The sequence below is a fragment of the Podarcis liolepis genome (assembly GCF_965112155.1).
Source record: "Podarcis liolepis genome assembly, chromosome: 9".
Classification (NCBI taxonomy): Eukaryota; Metazoa; Chordata; class Lepidosauria; order Squamata; family Lacertidae; genus Podarcis; species Podarcis liolepis.
Window position 1 is genome coordinate 36,580,705 of NC_139564.1, and position 22,977 is coordinate 36,603,681.

General features: G+C 41.0%; 1 protein-coding gene across 2 annotated transcripts in view; it reads right to left on the bottom strand.

Annotated features, from left to right (window-relative positions):
• FREM3 (FRAS1 related extracellular matrix 3) overlaps positions 1 to 22,977 on the bottom strand; it is a 79,313-nt gene that overhangs the window by 39,029 nt on the left and 17,307 nt on the right. For both annotated transcript variants that reach the window (XM_083519843.1, XM_083519844.1), the window contains exons 3-5: positions 10,001 to 10,147; positions 3,470 to 3,700; positions 2,460 to 2,585 (exon numbers count right to left, since the gene is read on the bottom strand). In XM_083519843.1, the coding sequence (XP_083375969.1) occupies positions 2,460 to 2,585; positions 3,470 to 3,700; positions 10,001 to 10,147 (504 nt within the window). The remainder of the gene's footprint in view (positions 1 to 2,459; positions 2,586 to 3,469; positions 3,701 to 10,000; positions 10,148 to 22,977) is intronic.

The following is a 22,977-nucleotide window of genomic DNA, read 5'->3' on the forward strand; positions in this document are numbered from 1 at the left end:
CTCGAGGTACCACTATAATAAAAAAACTGGGTTGTATTGCCTCCAACAAAGTCATCCCTTTAGTGCAAAGACTTCCACTTTCACAGACTCCTGTCCTTGCACCTCTCCCTACATCTGCTCTGGAGGGCTAGGGGCACCCAAACCACAGATTCGGGGGTGGGGTGCTCAATGGAAGGGAGAGAGAAGGGAGATTCCATTGCACAAGCAGAAGTCCTTGCATGAATGGAACAGCTCTGCTGAATACAGCCCCACAGATAGTGCAGCCCAGTGCCTGTTTGCTCAGACATAAATGCAGATTACTTCTAAGCACATGAGTTTAGGCGTACTTGGAATTAAGTGCCATTGATTCAAGTGCAACTTCTCTAGTTTGAACTGGTCTCAAAGTCCCAGTTACAAATTCTTAAATGGGTCATCCTGATATTTATAGAGAAGTAATGCAAGCTCAATATACACAGCATATAAAAAGATCCACTCCTTTTTTGACTGCATTCCTTTCACAGAATCCAAAATTGGTGCCGGGGGCGGGGGGCGGGGAGGGGACAGCACAACCCTTCCAATATGTTTTGGAAGAGTCTTTTTTATAATTATTTTTATTGGTTTTTTTACATATATTTCCATACATAACATCTAGTACACAAAAGTAAATAAAACATTTGGCTGCTTAAGCCTGTGACTTCCTTCCTCCCCGACTGATGGCTTTCAAACCTATTCTCTAAATACTGCATTCTACTGTATTTCTTAATACTATTAAATCATATAAATATTAAATTAGCTATAATTAATAAGTAGTAGTTTTAACCTTGCAAAACTTCTTGTAACCCTTCGGAAGGGTCTTGACCCAACAAAGAGTTGTCCAGACTTTCAAGTTCCTCTCACGGTGACGTTTAGAAATCTACTGTTTTTCAAGAGAAATTGCAATATAAAAAGGAGACCACCAGTGCAATCCTGTCTGTCTACTCATAAGTAAGCCTCACTGAGTTTAACAGAATTTACTCGCTAAGTGTGCAGCCTGCATGACCTGCTATCAATCAGCAAGCTTACACTCTCAGCACTATCTCTATAAAGGCCACCAAGAAACCCCAGCATAAAAGTCTGCAATGGCAAAGCAATCTAATCTCTGTAAAAAGTGGCTATGGACCTGTTTTTTTAAATGCTTTCATCTTCCTATTACATCCCACAGCTGTGCTAGCATACTTAACATCTGAAACTGACCAACAGCTGTCATGCTTCACCGAAACAACTTGACTAGCTGTCTAACCCACAGGGGCATAAATCTTTCAGCACGTGCACCATGCAAAAGGGAGTGCTTCCTAATAAGGAAACTAGGAATTAAAAAAAAACACCACCTAGCATATATTTTCCACCAGCTCTCCCACAAAGATATGAATAAGCTGAACAAAAGCAAAAAAAACAAACCCGAATTTCCAGAGAATATTATACTTGAACATCCAGCATAAGTTTCTGCATATATTTTATATCACTTGTACTTAGCATAAAGCAGTTCACTTTCAAAATAATTATTTTATAAGTCATTTTACAACTACACGAGTAGCTGAGCCCATGACCAACCTATTATCTCAGCAGTAAATCCTATGGAGTTCTGTGGGCCTTAAGCAAGGGCAGGACTGCAGTTTGAGTGAAATATACAGATAATTCTTGTGGGAATTTATTTTTTATTAAATTATTATCCCACTTTTCCTCATAAAGGAGTCCAGGGCTGCAATAACAAGTAGTAAAACATTTTTTAAGAAACTAAGCACCTAAGATATTTGATCTGAATATTTTAAGGAAACCTGAAACCTAATGTATTTACCTAATATTGCCACATAAATTATCTCATTAGGCATCTGATACTATGTTCTTGTTATGATCCTATTAACTTGTTTGCCATCAAAGGAAGCGTAGAGCTTGTACATAAAAGGAAAAAAGGGGGGAATATGTTTAGTTGGTTTAACTGGATCGCATTTCCTAGCAAACGAAATTAAAATATTATTTTAGAGCAAATCTGCCCAGTCACTTAATGTATGTTTGTATCTGCTTTAACTATATTCCAGGATGAATATATGTGATACATTTTTGAACATGCCACACATATTGCAAATTCTGCTGTATGATGCAAATACGTCACAAGTCATTCCTAGGCTGTAGAAGAACTATGATAATCGGGGCAGTGTGTCATGTTTTACCGCCTGAGGCAAAATGGAAGCATGCTGCTGTGCCGCCCCACACTGCCAAAGCGTCCCTTACCTGTGGTGGCGATTTCCAGAAAGATCTAATGAGATCTTTTGGCACCGCTGCAGACGCCGCTTCTCCACCAGTTACAGAGGTGCTGTGGAGCCCACAGGGGCACTGCCTCCTTAGCTTCTGCTGCCTGAGGCAGCTGCTTCACCTTGCCTTATGGGCAGGCCACCCCCTGAAAACCGCTAACAGCAGGCCTAATGTAGCAAGGAACACCTTACCTTGATGTGTGGAACAAATGACCATTAATTCATGGCTAGCATCTCCAGATCTCCTGACAGGAATTAGCAGCTCACCAATATCTTCTTCTATTCTATACTCTGGCCCAGGAATGTACACAGTAGATTCTGGAAAAGAGTGGAATGTGGGGGGGGGGGGGAGAGAGATCAAATAAATACTAAGTAAAATAATTTAAAGTAGATAGCATTACTGTCTATACTGGGTGGTATTTAATTGTATTATTATGCAAATAGTATACCTGAAGGAGCGTCTCCACCCACATCGTCCAGCCCGGACACTGAGGTCCAGCTCAGAGGACCTTCTGGCGGTTCCTTCATTGTGAGAAGTGAGGTTACAGGGAACAAGGCAGAGGGCCTTCTCTATAGTGGCGACCGCCCTGTGGAACACCCTCCCACCAGATGTCAAGAAAATAAACTATTTGACTTTTAGAAGACATCTGAAGGCAGCTCTGTTTAGGTAAGTTTTTAATGTTTGATGTTTTATCGTGTTTTTAAAATTCTGTTGGGAGCCGCCCAGAGAGGCTGGGGAGGCCCGGCCAGATGGACAGGATATAAGTAATAAGTTGTTGTTGTTGTTGTTGTTACTACTACTACTACTATCCTTCTGTTGATGGAACAGTGTATGATTGAGCAGGAAGTCTCTACTAATAGAAAGGGAGCGAGGAGTTCCATTACTGATCCTCTCCCTCTGGTTTCCTACACCACTTTCCATGCTGCTCTGAAGGGTCCCCAGAACCCTCTGGAACAAGTTCTCAGGAGTGGAAGAGGCTGAGGGTGAAGAGTGAAATGAGAGTTGGCAAAAAGTGCCCCCACCACCACCCATTAGTGGAGGCATCCACTGCATCAAAAACCCTTCTGCAAACAGAAGGGGACAATTGTTTTCCACCCATTGTCATCCAATTCTGAATTCCATTCCATGGGGACAGGATTGGAGTGCCTTTATAGGGGAGGAAAATTAAAGCAGGAATAAAAAGTAGGAAAAAACCACATACCATCACCTGGATCCACAATTTCCACCGTTGCCTGTTCTGGAAATTCCAGGGCAGCCATGACTGGATCTGACAAAACAATCTGGAATAGCTCTGATTCCTCGTATTCATTGTCCACTATTATTCTTACTTTCCAGGTAGCCACTGTCTGCCCTGGGTTGAACTGAACCTGTTTTTGGGCTTTTCCTTTGAAATCTTTATCCTTTTCTGCTGTTCCGTCTCTAGTCCCAATGCCTGAAGGAATATTTGGAAGAAATAACAATAAAGGGTTAAGAAAATATTCACTTTTTCTACTCCCCAAGAGGAACAACTTCAAGATATTATTTTTTTTGAAATTTCAGAAAACTGTCATATACACATATATAACATATATATCAATATCCCTGTCCCAGAAAAGATAGTGCAGACAGAAGCCTACAGCATCAGTCTGCACTCTGCGGCAACCTGCTGTATCATTTAACAGCCAAAAGAGACAGACATACAGGTGAGTAAACAGAAATCTGGAATGGGTGAGGAGGAAGGAAAGATGGTGAGCAGGGAACAGATTTGTCTTTGCCTTGATCTTCACTTCCTCCAATAATTTTTCTAGCTAGCCCATCTTTCTTTGTGAGAAGTAATAATAATAATAATAATAATAATAATAATAATGTACATCAAAATCCCCATCAGAGCAGTATCTTCATCAGGATCAACAACAAAAATGTACTTATCCATGGGCCTGCTCATAAAATAAAATAATTTAAGACAAGGCAAAGAATTATTACAATGACAAGCTAAAGAAGATTTTAAACAACTGTGTAAGACTTCAGCATAGACAAAGTGGAGGTGGAGGAAAAGCTGGAAGTGGTATTAGTTGTTACCCAAATATGCAAAGTAACAACCTTGAGACGGAATGCTGGAGGAGATTTGCAGACAAAATTGCATTTCCCTCTCAGGGTGCAAGACAGATTGTAAGATGCATCCTAGTCTACAGGCACAAAAAATAAAAACATATGTTCTCTCATTTTTGAGAATATAAAATCTTGGTTCATTTTTAAGCCCCAATTGGGAGGCTATGTGTATGTGTAAATACATGTTTTTACACAAACACAGACCTTTTCTGCTTAGAAAACTGAAAACTGACTGCAGCTGTAGCTTAATGTTACTGATTTGATCGTCCAAAGCGAACCTGACAATTCTGTGGCTGTTAATGCTATTGCTGCAATACTGGTGATGCCTTAGTTTGGTGATATTTTAATATGGACCTAAATAACTAGTTCTGTTACTTATTGAATGTATTAATAAGTTGTATGCATGATGCCTTAAAATCCATATTAGAATCAAATGGCTGAAGCTGATTTCTTTCTTTTTTAAAGAAGTGAGAGGGTGCCATACACAATTCTACCAACACATTTAAGATATTGGTTATGTCCTTGACAGCTTTTAACATTTCAGCTGCAAAAGTGTGATTTTACTGTTGTCTATCATTTTAAACGGATAAAAAAAGTAGGCGCATGTCTATGAAGTTAGATTTTGAATTTCTTAATGTCTAACATTTCTACTCTACTTCAGCTTAAATAAGCGAACTATTTTATTTAATTTATGGTTTGACACCATCAGTTAGGAAACTTTACCTCTCTGTCAGAGAAGAATGAACCTTTGTCAAGCTGAATCCCTCGCCCAGGTCTGTGAGAACCTGATAGCCTGCAAGAAACTTCTGAAAGCTGTGAAGTGTGAAAACCATTTCCACTTTAGGACTTCCAGTTCTTACACTCCAGACCTAATTAGAAATGCTTGATATAATTAGGAAAGCCTAAGTCAGCATTAAACCTGCTCTACCAGGTGTGCTCTTAAATACTTGATCAGCTAATAGTTGTTTTTTCAGTGTCAAAATGATGGAAGGAAAAAAGGGAGATCTGGCCATGTGATCTTTTCTGACTTAGGGTACATTCAGATATGGGGATTATTGTGTTAGTATTCCTGGTTATAATGCTAGCACTGTTGGCCCAGTTTCTAACATTTCTTTCACACTATATTATCCTGCTATGTTATAGAACTGTAATTGCTTTTTCAGCAATCTGCCACCATGTCACGCTACTTTTCATTCACACCAGTGAGTGTGGTGTGACACAACAGCAGATGCCATCTGACATGTCCCACCACTCTTTCTTGTGCATATTCGCATCGGTTCACCCATGAAAATGGCAGAAAAGAACTGTGTGCTGGGATACTGCCCCAAATACCATCCCATCAACTGTCCTAGTTAATGGACATGGAAACAGATTTTTCTTCTAGAAGCAATGAACCCAGAAATGATTACTCAAATCCGCTGTATTGCGCAAGAAATGTGTGTGTAAAATGGGATACCACTGTTCTTCAACAGACTGTGTCTTAGAGTCTTTACTGCAACTGAAACCAATATATTTTCTACAATTTATGTCAGCGAAGGCATGTCTACACATATACTTATAGGTAGGGCTGTGCTTAGGGATGCGGGTGGCGCTAGAGCCTAGGGCTTGCCGATCAGAAGGTCACGGTTCGAATTCCTGCGATGGGGTGATCTCCCGTTGCTCGGTCCCAGCTCCTGCCAACCTAGCAGTTCAAAAGCACATCAAGTGCAAGTAGATAAATAGGTACCGCTCCGGCGGGAAGGTAAACAGCGTTTTCGTGCGCTGCTCTGGTTCGCCAGAAGCGGCTTAGTCATGCTGGCCACATGACCCGGAAGCTGTACGCCAGCTCCCTCGGCCAATAAAGAGAGATGAGCGCCGCAACCCCAGAGTCGGCCACGACTGGACCTAATGGTCAGGGGTCCCTTTACCTTTACTAGGGCTGTGCTATAAATATTGTCTGATATCGGGTTTTAGATCAAATCATGATAACCGTTTTTTAAAAAATGACTTTGCAATTAATCACATATTGTGTGGGGGGTATTTAAAAAATCACAATATTGAAAAAACCAGGAAGCTGATGCTTCTTCCTGTGTGAGCAGCTCTTGCTAACTCTACCTCAGACAACTCCTCCCTGCATCCTGCAGCAACAAGAAATAGCTGCAAATCACTACAGCAGGCTGACTCAAATGTCTCCCAGCAGATATCAACAAACAGCTTTGAGAACCCCTTAGCAGTCACTGTGAGTCTCACCTTCCGTCTCCTGCAGCAGCAATAAAACACTACAAATTAACTACAGCAGGCAGATTCAAAAATTGTGCAGCAGATATCACCAGAGCTTTGAGAACCGGTTAGTAGTCACTGTCAGCTTCAACTTTCCCTGTCTGCTGCAGGAGAAGCAAATCACCGCAAATCACTACAGCAGGCTGACTTAAATACAGTGGTACCTCGGGTTAAGTACTTAATTTGTTCTGGAGGTCCGTTCTTAACCTGACACTGTTCTTAACCTGAGGCACCACTTTAGCTAATGGGGCCTCCTGCTGCTGCTGCACCGCTGGAGCACAATTTCTGTTCTCATCCTGAAGCAAAGTTCTTAACCTGAAACACTATTTCTGGATCAGCGGAGTCTGTAACCTGAAGCGTATGTAACCCGAGGTACCACTGTATTGCCAAGCAGATATCACCAAACAGAGCTTTAAGAAACCTCCCTGGCCACCCAGCCGGCAAGCAGGGACTTCTTCTCTCAAGGCTCTTGCTTAAAGTTGCCAGGCTGGTAGTTGGCTTAGGGAAAGCCTGCAGGTTCTGACTTCTGGAGCCCTTTCCTCGTAAAGACATAAACTGGGGTTAGTAAAAAGTAGACACCTTCCTTTAGCATTTGACCCTCTTCTGTCATTCCCCTCTCCATCTGCATGTGTGTACCACTTGTGGGTGTGTCTCCCCCCCCCCTGCCGTTGGTTGGTGTGTGTGGTACATTTGTTTTTGTGAAGCAGCAGCCAGCAGCAGCAAAAAGCACCCAGCTGACACTTTGTTTTTTGTAAGGGCAGCCGGCCCCTTGCTAAAACTGTACTGCTTGCAGGATTTGCTGAAACAAAGTTGAAATTGGAATGCAGAAAGGGGAGGTACGGGGAAGTCGGTGAAGTAAGGCTCAAGAAAAAAAGGATTTGAAATTATACATGTTTGTTTATGTGTTTGTTTGTTTGTATTGTGTATTGTCTGTGTTTATAAAAATTGTGAAAAACCAATAAAAATTTTATTAAAAAAAAACCTGTACTGCTTGGGAGGGGGGTGATTGTGTTTCCCTGACTCCCTCCTCCCTCTGTTGGTGTGCCCAGCTGATGCTTTGCTTGGAGCCATGGCACTATGGCAAGGAACCTTCCTGGAGGTGCAGGGGTCTGTGCTGAGAGGCTTCTTGAGCCCCATGTTTCTTTAGTTCAGTCTGCCCTGCAGTGCTTCACTTGCACGCTCTCTCAACTCTTTCCCTTCCAAGTTGCTTCCTTCCTTGCTCCGTGAAGGAGCCCCAATTCTCCTTCACTGCTTCTCTTTCTCTCTGCATGTGTGTTCCAATGTTTATTTAGCTCAATTTGCTCTGCAATGCTTTGCTTGCATGTGTTCTCTCTCTGTGTGTTAACGCTTTCCCTTCCAAATTGCTTCCTTCCTTGCTCCATGATTCTCCTTCTCCTTCTCTCTCTCTCTCTCTCTCTCTCTCTCTCTCTCTCTCTCTCTGTGTGTGTGTGATTGTGGCTTGCAAGTTGCTTCAGAATAAAAGGGGGGAAACACCCAGTGCTTGTTGTGTGTGCCTTTCTTTCAGGGCAGAAACAGCCCATGGGATGCTACCAGCCCCATGTTAACTCTGCGAGTCTTCAGCTGTCTCCTACCCAATTGCAAGCAGGAGGGAAATGTACTCTTGAGATGCTTCTTGGTTTGCAAGTTGCTTCAGATTAAAAGAAAAGGAAAACCCACCCTGCACTACCGTTTGAGCCTCTTCTGTGTCTCCCCCAACCTCGTTATGCTCCCCATTTCTCCTATATGGCTATGCCAAGAGGGGGCATTGATGAATGCCCTCTGATGTGGTGGAAGGCACATCAGGCATCCTTCCCAGTGCTGAAGGTGCTTGCAAACAAGTTTTTGGCTACCCCAGGGTCAAGTGTGCCATTTGAAAGTGTGTTCAGCACGGCTGGCAATGTTCTTCAAATACAAAGGGCATCTCTATTGCCAGAGAACGCCAAAATGCAAATTTTCCTTGCAAAAAATTCATTTAATGATTTTTGTTCTGTAAAATTCTATCCATTCTTTCTGGTTTGGCCTGGTCCATAAAAGAAATGCAAATTTTCCTGGCAATAAAAATACAAATTTTGTTTATATTTTGTCCTGTTGAAATTTATCCATTTCATTCTTTTGATTTTGTCCTGGTTTAGAAAGGAAAATTAACAAACAATCAAATAACTGGTGTTGTGCGATGTATACATTCAACTAAGACTCAATAGTGAATTATATTTGAATATCTAAAAGTGTGACACTGAATTTTTTTTCTTGTTTAGTAATGTAATTAATTTTTAGGGAACCTTTTATATCTATGCTACTAATTACTTCTACAGCTTTAATTTTAGAGAAAATGTGCTATTATTGGTACTGTAGTACTATAATGTAACGGTTGTAACAATATGTTAAAGGTAAGTAGAAATGTATCAGTTTTAGAGTTAGACCCTTAAGTAGTAGCAGTGGCCAGGACATTACCATGTTCATCTCTACATAGTTCCAGCCTTATTTCAGATATTGTGATATTTTGAAATATCACAATGTTTAACTGGTGATATATTGTTATGTTGAAAACCAGGTATCGCCCAGCTTATAGGAAAGCACTGGCATTGTAGGACTGCATTTCTGCACACTGAGCCTTATGAGGAATGTGTTTTAAAACGTCTCCATGCGTTCTCCAGTGGCCGACTGGAATGTTCCACTTCACATTTATCTAAATACTTCTGAAAAGCATCTGATAAAGGACACTTTGGTGTTTCTTATTGACTTTCTTTTCTCTGTTTCTCACAAAGGCAGTCAAGGCATTTTGCTGAAGCTGGGAAAGTTCCCTGGCTTTTGTGAAACATTAAACAACATTAACAGTTTTCTGACCATATTCTCTCTCATTCAATGTGCACTATGACTGCTTAAGACCAATATTCACTGCAGCAGTTTTAAAATAGTTTTTAAAGAGGTCACAGAACCCAAAACAGGGCACTTGTTAACAACCACAAGTTAATAGTACCCAAATGTTCCAAGTAATGCCTTGGTACACAGTAACCAATGAAATAAATGGGAATTATATTAATGCATCTTTCAAATCTATACAGTAACAAGTAATTTTTCAATAAATCATGAGTCAGTCAAATATGACTAGTCCACAATCCGGAACATATTTATAAACTTGTGCATTCATGGTTTTGAAGCCATGTGAAAGCCACTCTGCTGTAGTAAACTGTAAAAAAAAACCTGTGCAGATAACCAATGAAGCCAAGAATTGCTGTAATTGACCATTTTACAGCAGAAATGCATTGATTAGATATTAAGAGTATGGTTTATTTTCAACCATTTTATACCACCCTTTAATCATATTTTGATGGTTTGTAAGTTCCTCTAATAAAATTGCATTTGGACAAATTAAAGGTATACTCACTAACAAATGATGTCTCCCCCAGATAGCCTCTCCGCTTGAGTGTTACTTCCAGAACCCTTGACTCCTCGTCTACAACATAATATTCTTTTTCCAGAGAAATCCAAGCCCAGTTCAGACGGAAAGGTTGGCTCCTCAACTTGTTTCCTCCTAAAATTCATCGGCACAAAACAAATGTGATTGTACAGAATACATAATGCACAAGAAGCCCAATATTCTTTAAATATGCAATGTAAGCATGCTCTCATACATATCTCACACAAACATTCTTTTAGTTTTTAAGGCTTATGGGGATTTTCAGTCAGTCATTTAATTAGTAACAATGAAAAATACACATCATTGGGTTTAACAGAAGATAATTAAAACTGCTTGTGATAATGGTTTCATAAAAGCACAATTTTTTCCTTATCTGGATCTGAGGGGTGCTTTGCTTCTTACCCATTTGCTGTGTGTCAAATCTTACAAATAAACTGGATTAATTAATTGCTAGATCCAGGAATTGGAAGCCTTCCCTGCCCAACCCATAACAATAATTTTACAATGCCAGGTCTTAATTAGCTGCGAAATGTGTGATGGGGAACAGCAATGACTTAGAAATGTTCTTTAAAATATGAGATCATACTCTTGGTGCAATAGTACTTTGAATACTCTAAATCAAATTCTTTTTCAACCGAGAAAATTACAGAAATACCATTCAGCCAGCCAGTCTCAGGAGCAGAACACCTTTGAGATCTGTGGTGCTGTGGTTTGCTTCCTGGTGGACGCTCTGTATCACCACACTGCCCCCCCCCCCAATACGTGAAAGCGGTGGGAGTGGAGCCAACTCCCTATTTAGAGGCCAAAGGCTACCTTTACCCCCCTTCCCTTCTCTTAGCAGCACCCACTCTCCCCCCCCCAACTCTCAGTATGACCTAGAACCGCTTCTCAGCCATGAAGGAGGCTTTTTTGCTCACCAGTTGCTCGTTCTGGCCAGTGCCTCCTCTCCTATCCCAGGGTGGTATACCTGGGATAAGGGGCAGGCACCTCTGCCATACTCCCCATTTCTGGTAACGGCCAGTATTTACTGTCAGGAGTTCAGCCCTACACTTGAGTAGGACCCTGGCAGACACCACATGCCCGACTGGCATGTTCTCTCCCTCCTGGACAATACCAGTATAGTATTTACGTAACAAAAGGTTTAGCAGTGTTTTGTATATACTCCCCATTTCTTCAGGCAAGTTGGTTAGCTGCAGGCTTGGCCTGGGGTTCCGTTTACTCCCCAACCTAAAGGGGTTTCCCTCTGCAGGTATTCATATGGCTCGTTGTTTAACAAACTGGCCCTTAGTTCAACCCAACCTACTGTGTCTGACTCCTTATTTGGCCTTTGGGATGAAAAGAACAAGCACTGCACGTACCCCATGAAAATACTTAAGGTTTGAATTTTTAAGGGAAGGACAAGAAATGCCCTGTATTGCACAAATCACTGTTATCTTGGTGAAATTGCTGGTAGAAATACACTCAAATTAGCCCAGATGACAGCTGCATACCTCTTATTAAATGAGTCTCTTCACTGAGCTATTATGGTTAATAACACCTGTGACTTATACTATGGAGCCACAAGGCCTCTGTCAGCTTAATACGTTCCTCCTAAGGATGACAGATGCTGCAAGCTCTTCATGACAAGTTGTCTCCATTCCCGTGACAAGTTGTCTGCATTTTTTTTTCTCTTTCAAAAAAGAGAACTTTTGTGACCAAGATGTCTTGAGCATCCGTGAAAGGAAAGACAACTGCACTCATTTTTCAGGGCTGCCTTTCTCTCTGTCCCAAAGGTCAAATGATATGAGGTCAAGGTATGGAAAGAGGGTTTTAAGAGAAAGAAATTCGATTTTACTTTTCTTTCTGAACTCTGATTAAAAGAAATCATAATCAGATATGTGAACTAATTCTTATTTATGTGTAAGGCAAATTTAGTTCTTGCTGATTCCTTCTGTGGTCAAATTCTCATGTTCAATTGGAAACGATGTTGGGCGATTAGTTTACAAAACTGTTGAGTGTACATTTTGGTAAGATAACATTTTGTAAATACAGTAGCCACTAGTAATAACACTATGTGACTATACAAATAAGACACACCATGGGAATTTTAAGGACAGCAGCTAGTTTTGGGCTAATACAAGTTGACTGACTATGTAGAAGCCTATTCTTTTCTGTTTTTCAAAGCAGAGTGCAGATGACAACATTCCACACACCTTGTGCATGTCATTCAGTATCATTTGGACAGGTTAAATAGATGACATTTCCCAACACATTTTCCCTTATACTTCCTGTCATGCTAGAAATGCCAGCCACCATCAGTATACTGGATCACCAGAAGAATTGCAATGCTGCCATTCTCTTTGCAGAATGGCTTTTCATCTACAGCAGGTTTGAGGAACCTTTGACACTCCAGATGTTGATGAACTACAACTCCCATTATCTTTGGTCATTAGCCATTCTTGCTGGGGCTGACAGAAGTTCTAGTTCAGCAACATGTGGAGGGCCAAAGGTTCCCCATACCTGATCTAGTGGAAGCAATCTGTGAAAGGAGGCGAGAAGCAGCTCTAGCAAACTATCCTTTCCCTGTGCAACACCCTCCATGCAACTCTGAAAGACCCCTCAGCCCCTCTGGAACACATTGCTGAGGCGGATGGGGGATCTGTTGCAGGAAGAGGTAAGTGGCAAAAATTGTCTTCTTTTCCTTTAGCAGAAGCCTGGATCAAACGCCATTCAACTCACAGCACTGACTTGTCAATGAGAGGTAATATTCCTGCAAGCCATAATTTAAAGCCTATTCGTTATGTAATAATTTTCTTAATTCCTTAATTCACTCAAGTCAGCACAAAGTCTAGGGGATGAAGCTTCAATCTATTTCTCATACAGGAAGACTCCCACCTTGGAAGAGTCCTAAATAAATGAAATCTATGTATACTAGGGATTTCTGCTATTTCAAAGACAAAACAGATCAGTATAAATGGATGTAATTATGGATGCAATGATGAAACGCCACTCAGATTTAGTCACATGCCATTATTCAAAAGTTAAGAGCGGAGAATAAAACTGAATTCTGACTGTCCTATCATATTTCTAATATTATATTTTTGCAGCACTGTAAAGGAGCCATTTTAAAGTTTTCAAAAAAGTACTGGATTTTATCTGGTCAAAATTTAGCTGGTGAGAAGCCCTATCATATCCATTTCAGAGATCCGATACCCTCCCTTAACTAAGATTACAACAGATGTACTATTATATATAGCTGTATATACAATAAAAGCTTTGCTCAGACATTAGGGGTCTCCTAATCCGTCACATTATTTAAAGCTGTCTTACGTTCAGTGTCACTGGGAAATGTTAATATCTTAACATATTCATTTATAATTGTTGACAGAACACATTCCCTTTATGCACGCACTACACTGTAAAACACAAATAAGAATTATTGTTTGTTTTGATAACAGAAAACTAAGTTAATGAAAAGAGTTCACGCTTTCAAGCCTCCATTTTATGAAGTGAGGTAATGTTTCTTTCAATAGGCCTAGAAGTTAATTGATCGAAGAGAGCCAGTGCCTGCAGCAACACAAAATCAGAAAGTGTAACAGGAGGCCACAAACTGTATATTCCCTATTGCTCTGTGCTGCCACCCCACCATTTTTAGACATTTATATTTTTGAGGGTTGTACTTGGTGCCTTTCAGAAGAAGCTACAAAGCATTCATTAGAAACTGATTTTGATGATGACAATAATAATAATAATAATAATAATAATAATAATAATAATAATAATGCAGCCATGTTCTTTCTGATCCCTTATATTGCTTTATTTATATATCCGAACACATTTCTTGAGTCTTCTGTTTCAATTCGGCACATTCTGTCTCTTAAAACAATAATTCTTCGAACAGTGTTTTCTTTCCCATTCCAAAGTGTTTTCCTTTCCTGTTTTAAATTTCACATGGAAAACACATAGATAGCAAGTACATCCAGATCTCCACATTTCAGTTCCCCACAAGCTTTTTCAAGTTTCCATCAATGGTATTAATATTCAAAATAACGTAACAAAATAATTTTGACTTATTCCTATTAATCCTATTATTTGACTTATTCCTATTAATTCTATAACTACATACCAGACTTCACCAACTTAGTGCCTCTAGATGTGATGAGAGCTGCAGTCTAAGACATCTGAAAGGCACAGTATCATCTGTAAATTACATTATTTTAATTCCGCTACACACATTACCTTAATTTCATTTGTATGTCTAACACAAAACATTAAGGCTGGAGGAGGGATGGATGAGAAGTTAAATTCAATATGCATTTAAAGTTGAGCATATCAAACTTGCAGTTTCTGTAGCAACATGCAAACTGAAACACAGCCATCCTTTGAAATTCACACCTATCTGAATTTTGTGATGTAGCTCTTCAACCAATGTTTACAAAAACGCATAAATTAGTGGAAAGTGTGAATATAAATGAGGTAATAGTGGTACTTAGTGCAAAAACAGGGAGATAAAATCCCTCTGCCTGCTCTTTACACAGGATCTTTAAAGAGCAGGCAGAGGAAGTGGTGGCATTACATTTTTGGGGCCCTGAAGCTTAAAGTGTTATGGGGGCTCCTTCCCAACCAGCAACATGGGACTTGGCTAGATTGGTAAAGAAAAAGCATTTTATATGTGTTGTATATGCGATATAACACCGTGACACCAGATGGCGCTGTGGAGTCCCATCTGTCCCTACCAGATTTCCCTGTTTGAGTTTGCACCACGTTTAAATGAATCGCTTCTTTGACGTGCCTAGATTCAGCCAAGATTTGTTAGCTTCTTCAATTGGATTATTCTACAACACTTCACCTCTTTTCCTATCTTGCGCTGCAGCATCCTCCTCGCAGCATTTATTGTGCTGTCACTGGGTTGGGCACCAATTTCCTTTTGGGGCAAAGTAGGTGTTGAACCGTTCTGCCTTCTCTTTGCCATCCACTTGTGGCCCCACTGCTAAGACATACAGCTATGCAACCAGCAACATTGACATTTGTCATGACCCTAACAGGTTACACTCTACCATCCAGATTCATGAGAAGAATGAGCATGGGGAGCCTGCGGCCCTTCCATTATTCCAGGACTACAACTCCCCTGACCGCTGCCTTGCAGGCTGCAACTGATAGGATCTGGAGTCCAACAACGTCTGAAGGACCAATAGTATCCCAATAAAAGTCAGGTCTTTACAAAAACCTTCAACTCTCTGCCATTTTCTCCAGAGAGCCTTCCTTTTTCATGACCATTTTCAACAGGAGAAAAATACAAAACATGTCAAGATACGAAAGATAATCATATTTAAAACAAACTCTATCACCTGCTTCTATTGTGAAATGCCAGGCATGAACAGCCAGGAAGGGGGCTGAACTATGTGCTTCACCAGGCACATTCAATACAGAAATAACATCAAGTTCAAGAGAAGTGTGTGTAAAAGTCACCAGGTAAGATAAATATACAAGTTGCAGCAAATGTGAATTGAGTAGTTCAAGAGACGAGACATCCAAAAACACCACAGAAGAAGAAATAAGACCTCATTTACATGCACTCAAAGCCATGTGGGAGCCATGTCCTTGCGACGCAAGCCCTCCCCATTCAGGGTGTTGCATGAATGAAGCAACCACAGCATCAGGGCCAATTTCCTGCTAATTTTGCCTTCCCTCTCACCCACACAACAGATAATCCAGAAATGCCCCATTACATAGCAAAGTTAGTGTACAAACTCACACCCGTGGCCCATCTAATTCAGTACTGCCTACCCTGACGGCCATGTTGGCACACCAGGGTAGGTCAGTCTGAGAGCAGTGACCTCACTAGTGCCAAGTGTAGTGTAGCAAAAACCACCCAATTGTGTTAAGCAGCTCAGAAACAGGTGGATTAGACAAATTAATAAACATGTCTATCAACAGTGAAACGTCACGATTGATATGATATCTCTAGGTTCAAAGGCGGTATGGCTCTGATCTATCAGTTGCTTGGTAACAAAATGCCAGAGAGGATACTGGGCTCATTTCCTGCAATTCGGCTTCCTACTTATCTTATTTTTGTTTTTATATTGTAAACCACTCTGTGATTCTTGGATGAAGGGTGGTATAGAAATTTAATAAATAAACAACAACAAAACAACAAAAGATATTTTCGTGAAAAAACTATGTAAAATTGATGATTTGATAATTAAAATATCAAAATCTTCAATGCCTTCCCACCCAACACAATTCAAATAGAATTAGCAATTGTTATATACGCATTGCTGTCATTATCAATTATACATCAGGGCTTTTAGACACCCATCACTATACTTGCAAAATCTCTGTCCAATTATATACATACGGATCTATAAAGTCACAAGACTGCTAGCCTAGAATGTGAAAAAACACCGATCCTATTAGTGTGTGTGTGTGTGTGTGTGTGTGTACACACACATACATACACAAGTGCCCTGAAGAGTGTGCTTGGAAAAATATGATAAATGCACTTTGTGGGTGCCAGCATAGTGTATTCAAGTGAAATGAATACAGGATGTAAAAATAAACCTGCTATAAGAATAGATAGCTATTCATAAGACTCTAAAGTTCCTGCCAGTATTCTGGAAGAGTTCCAAGAGCTGTGACAGAAATATAAGTTTCTCTACATGCCAGAGAATCATTTGCTAGATAGTATTCCACTCAATGTGGAGACAGGGAAAGAACAGACAAGGAAATACAGGTTTTTTGGGCTTTCCTTTGACTCTTATGCCTAATTGGCATCTGCCGGTAACACTGCCACAAAGTCCAACACTAATTGTTATTCTGGCAAAAGCTGCTGGCAGGACAACAGATCCCGTCTCTGATTGCTTCCTGTGCTCCAACAAATCCTCTAGGTCTCATTACACATGGGCTGCTTTGAACAACAGAACACACCATTTTGCCAATTACTTAGTTCATCATTTTGCCATTCTTATATGATCGACATGTAAGATTAAATTTGCAACTGTGCTTACAGGTTTACAGTATTACAGATGGCAAATAATACACTGTATTCATTCATATATATGTGTGTGTGTTTTGCTAACTGCTGAAAGCACCTTTGTTCCAATGAATGTTGGTACCCTACTTTTCCTTCCGAAATAAGCTCAAGGCGATTAATAACAACATATAGAAATAAATGAAACAATGAGGGAAACAACAATAAGAAAAAAGAACCTCAACAGTAAAAATGTTGTAATAATCTGAGGATAAAAGTTCAATAATACCCAAGGTGAGGGGAGGAGGGGCAGAAAACTAAAATATATTAAAGCACTCCCACCGTGCTTCACTCCAGCGTTTTCTCTCACCTGCACAATCTACTTTCCTTAAGCATTTCATGCCCCCCAATTTATTATGGAAGACATTTGGTATATTTGTGTTCCACATATTATCCCCAAGGATCAGTGTTTTTCCCTCACACCAGCCCCAGCCCCTGTGAAGGTTCAGAGTAGGTACAAGGAATACCTTCTTCAGGTGTGAAGCTGAGCTAGGAAGAATGGGCAGTGAGGCAGCATAATTTCTACTGCCTTCCAACTTGTGGAAAGCGATATGCTGAAGCACTGTTGTTTGCAGATGCTCCCCACACATTTTTGTACCCTGATGTTGCAGGTGTCTAAAATGCAGGGTAACCCTCCACGGATATAAAAGGCTCTGCACTTCAGACTGTCATCTTCCATGGCTTGAAAGGCAATTAAAAGTGCAGCGAGGGGCACTGTACTTCATGGCCACTGCGGGGGGCCCCCATGAGCTTAGCATTGGAAGAGGACGCCCCTAAGCACATGATAGCTCAGCTATTAGAGCATGGTGCTGTTAATGCCAAGGTTGCAGGTTCGATCCCCATATGAGACAGCTGCATACTCCTGCATTGCAGGGGGTTAAACTACATGATCCTCAGGGTCCTTTACAACTCTGCAATTCTATGATTCTATACAAGTTTTGAGACCTACGGTCTATCCACCCATGGATTTGTCACTGACAGTGATATAGCCAGAGGCTTCCAGATGTTTTTAACTACTATAGTTGTTAAAAGTGTTCCAGGAATGATTACAGTCAACTGGTATTGATCAAAACCTAGTCAACTGGGATTGAACAAGCGCAAATATGGAGTTCAAAGAAATCTTCCTTTTAAAAAGTATCTCACTCTGTTTGGCCCATTGTTATGTTGCCTATGTAAAGGTAGCTATAAATCCATGATTAAACAGTCTTTCTCTTCAGCCTCCCTGCTACCACTCAGGTGTAAGGCAGCAAGACATTAAACAAAACTGCAGCACTTTCACAAGTATGCATACATGGGTGCAGTAAAAACTGTAACACAGAAATATAATCTAGAGCTACGTATGGGGGTAAATGCTTAGTTCAAACAGAGGAACATTTTTAAAAAGTTAATATGGATTAACTGGGATGGCAAACATCCATGAAAACTAAGAATTGCTATTTTTCTCAGCTATCTTCCAAATGTATTAAGTAATCTAGTATTTCCTTCCTGTTAGTTCTTGAATATAGAGTGGAAATTAAGGGTGAAATAAGCGATTTATCTGATTAGCTATTGCATTACATTTTAACTCAACTGCTACGGAAACGAATAACCTTCCTGCTACAATTTTCTATAGGAACAAACTCCAGACAGCCTCTCTTACATTACTAGCTGACGTTAATAGGGCCATCATTCCACCCATTTGCAGTGCAAGACTCTTTATTGCAATAGCCACAACACAGGTCTGGGGCAACCTTGGCCCTCCAGATGTTACAAGTTCCATCATTCCTGATTGCAAGCTATGATGGCCAGGGCTCATGGGAGTTGGAAGACAACAGCATCTCGAGGGCTTTTCGTTTCCCATCTCTGCTGTGAACACAGTTACCGATCCCTCTGGAAAAATTCCATCATTGTAAAAATCAGAGTTTAGCCTAGATTGCAAGCTTGACTTGCCTATATAGATCTTTCATTGATTTCAATTCAGGGTGAGTGTATACAAAATTTACCCTAAACTAAAAATAAGCCAATAGTGCTATAGCATTTAGTGCACAAGGACAACTGTCAGAAGCATGTCGTGTTCACTATTTAGGATGCAGCCCCAAATATAATACATTTTTGTATGCTATTTTCATGAATGCATTATTTTTATGCACACTCTCCCGTAACATGTATTTTCGTAAAGATTTTTCAGTTGGAGAACTACGGAGCAAATTTCAGATAAGTGAAAATTTCGAGGGATGGTTGTGTGCTGGTTTTCATATTGTTTCAGAAACAGCAAATTTGATATATCTGGCTTAAAATGTGAATGAAATTTAATTTCTCCCTCATCCCTACACAGGAGCACACCCTGTTTTGCCTTAGGAGCAGCTCCACCTGATTCCAAAGCACCAGCTGTGAAAATGAAAACTAACACCCATCACAGAAGTAATACCAAGCTCCCTACCTCAGCTATGAGGAAGGTGAAAACTCATGCCATGCCTAGGCAATATAAGGGTGCAGTTAAATTACTTTTCAGTTCCTTTAACTGGCAGCCAACCCAAGATATTGCAGTCTCCAATGAACACAGCTAGATCAAGAAGGGCTTTCCAAGTTGAAGGTGGTAGAGTGGGTAAAGTTAGGTAACAGTAAAGGACCCCTGGACAGCTAAGTCAAGTCAAAGGCGACTCTGGGGTTGTGGTGCTCATCTTGCTTTCAGGACGAGGAAGCTGTCGTTTGTCCACAGACAGCTTTCCTGGTCATGTGGCCAGCATGACTAAACCGCTTCTAGCGCAACAGAGCACCGTGATGGAAACCAGAGCGCATGGAAATGCCATTTACCTTCCCGCTGCAGCGTTACCTATTTATCTACTTGCACTGGCATGCTTTCAAACTGCTAGGTTGGCAGGAGCAGGGACAACGCTGTGATTTAAACCACTGAGCCCCTTGGGCTTGCCAATCGGAAGGTCGGTGGTTCAAATCCATGCAACAGGGTGAGTTCCCATTGCTCCGTCCCAGCTCCTGCCAACCTAGAAGTTTGAAAGCATGCCAGTGCAAGTAGACAAATAGGTACAGCTTTGGTAGGGTGGATGGGTCATTAGACCAAGAACTGACTGACTGAAGCACAATTTAAATACATTTGGAAAGAAGCAGTCTCCACTCCCTCAAGCCCACCCCTAGTCCAGCCAGATCAACAACCCCCCCCAAAAAAAAACTGACACAGACGCTGGCCAAATCTGCAGAGCGAGACACCACTGGACCAGCTGCCTCCTCCATCCAACACTGAGCACAATCTCCAATGCGTGCTCAAGTGTGGGGATTTTTGCTTCTCATTTTATCCTTTAGATCATTTACCCAAAGGTTAGTAACTCCAAGTTTCTTAGCTTCAAAAACCAAAATTGTATTTTAAAGAAAAGAGCTGGTACAACAATGCTTAATGTGATTACTTACGCATTAATAAAGTTTAGCCACTTAAGTATTTTAAAATAATCACAGACAGATAGGTAAGGTAGGTATAATTGCGTAGACATCATGACATGTAAAATATTTCTCTACTTATTCCTTTAATAGTTGCACAGTGCCTAAAAATATTCATAAAGGATTAAGGCACAGTATATCACCTAGTCGCTAACAATTTTCTCATGTAATTATACATTTCAAGCTGACAACCCATTCCTCAAAACAGAAGTGATGCAAGCATCTCACAACTAATTCCATTTTAAGGGGGCAGGCTGAGTCTGGCAAGGCCCACTTTATGACTGAGTGGTAGTGCGAGATAAAACTATAAATTTGATGGATTTATTCAGCAACTGAATACTCATTTTCGCAGAGCTTTGCATCTCCATTTTGCGAAGGTGCCAGGTTTACTCCGTCTTGAAATAAGATTTATTTTACACAGCCTGCCCTGTAGATTGCAACAATTTGTGCACAGCTACTGTCTTAGAATGTTCAAAATTCCCCCCCAAAAATCCTGCGATTCAAGTTTACAAAGCACCTGTCCTCTAGCTCCTAATTCAAATAGCTCCATCAGGCGGAAGAGCTAAGACCATAAAGAAACCAGCTACTTTTTCCAGTCAAGTGCAGGTACCAGAAATGCAACACAGAATATTAGAAAGGAAACCCTGTCGCTCCCTGATCACCACCACTAGGGGAGGAACCTCAGGCCCCAGGGCCAAAAGTGCCCCCAACCTCCCTATGTGGCCCTTGGGACCATACCAGGCCATACCCCTGCCTAAACATCACTCCAATTCCCTAGGCCTGAATGCCTTCCTTTGTCCCCCACAAGTGCTTTTGCCTGAACTGGATGTGCTCTTGATGCTTCCTGCTTGCTTGAATGGAGGATAGAGAAGGGTGTGTGGGCGTGTGCAAAACCTAGCCTACTGTACAAATGTAAACTTCATGTTTGTTGCTTGGCCCTTTTGCCGCCAACCCCACCCACCGCTGACTTGTAACCCCCAAACGTTTGCCTAGAGGGGAATGTTTCCTGCAGGCTGAGAAAGATTGTCTACCCCAAGCTGCAGTTATATCTGGACACCTCTGCCTCCAGCTGGTTTGAGTTCAAAGAGATATCTGTCCAGGAAAAATACTTTGAACCTGGATGTCCACATTCTAAACTCTGTGGGATATTATAAAAACCATGGGCAAGACTTAATGCAACATTTTTTTAAAAAAAGAGGGTGCGTTTCCTTGATATTCAGCTGAAAGAACCAAAAATTATTATATAATTAAAGGTAAAGGTCCAGTTGTGACCGACTCTGGGGTTGCGGTGGTCATCTTACTTTACTGGCCGAGGGAGCCGGCGTACAGGTTCCGGGTCATGTGGCCATCATGACTAAGCCGCTTCTGGCAAACCAGAGCAGCGCACGGAAACGCCATTGACCTTCCCGCCGGAGCGGTACCTATTTATCTACTTGCACTTTGATGTGCTTTCGAACTGCTAGGTTGGCAGGAGCAGGAACTGAACAATGGGAGCTCACCCCATCGCGGGGATTCGAACCACCGACCTTCTGATCAGCAAGTCCTAGGCTCTTTGGTTTAACCCACAGCGCCACCCGCATCCCCGTTATATAATTAGACGATGCAAAAGATATGGTGCTCTAATCAAATCTGTGTGTATATGTGTTACTACAACAACTGTGATGAAGTCCATGCTGTATGAGAAAGCGTATGAATTTCCCAAAACATAATGTCAGCTTTTAATACTTACATTTAATTAATTAATTATATAGACATTTAGATGCTGCATTTCAAAAAGAAGAGTTCTCAGCTTGCCTACATATGAACTTCCTTTGATTCAGCCCTGTTTCTCATCTATTCCTGGGTGGTCATCAGTGTAGTGGTCTCCTTATAAACTCTGAGGTCCTCATAACCTTTACTGTAATTTTAGTGAAAGCACAGAAATTGATTTGACATATTGCTTAAAACACTAATGACCTCTGAGCAAGCTGAAACGTGTTAATTAGGGAGAAGCAGCAATAGCATTTCAGTCAGATATTTAAGCTTTGTTTCCAAATGTAACAAATTGCTAGAAATGTAGCTTTTGTTTGCTTTGTCATGGACACATACAGGCAAACATTGCAGTATGAACTATAAATAGTTAAATGGCAGGTGTCAAATGGTTGTGTCTAGAAAGCAATCAAAACAGTGCCATTAGAAGCAAAGGCAAACACCAATCTACATTCTCAGGCTGCTTAGCTTTACAAGAAGACCAAGAATATTAATGTCCAGAAAGGCTGAGCCTAAATTCAGCTGTTCAGATTATATTTACAGTGGTGCCTCGCAAGACGAAAAGAATCCGTTCTGTGATTCTCTTCGTCTAGCGGTTTTTTCGTCTTGCAAAGCACGCCCATTGACGGAATAGCGGATTAGCACTATTAGCGGCTTAGAAAAAGGGGGGGGGAGGAAAAAACCCCAGCAGGAACTCGCAAGGCATTGTCGTCTTGCGAAGCAAGCCCATAGGAGATTCGTTTTGCGAAGCACCTCC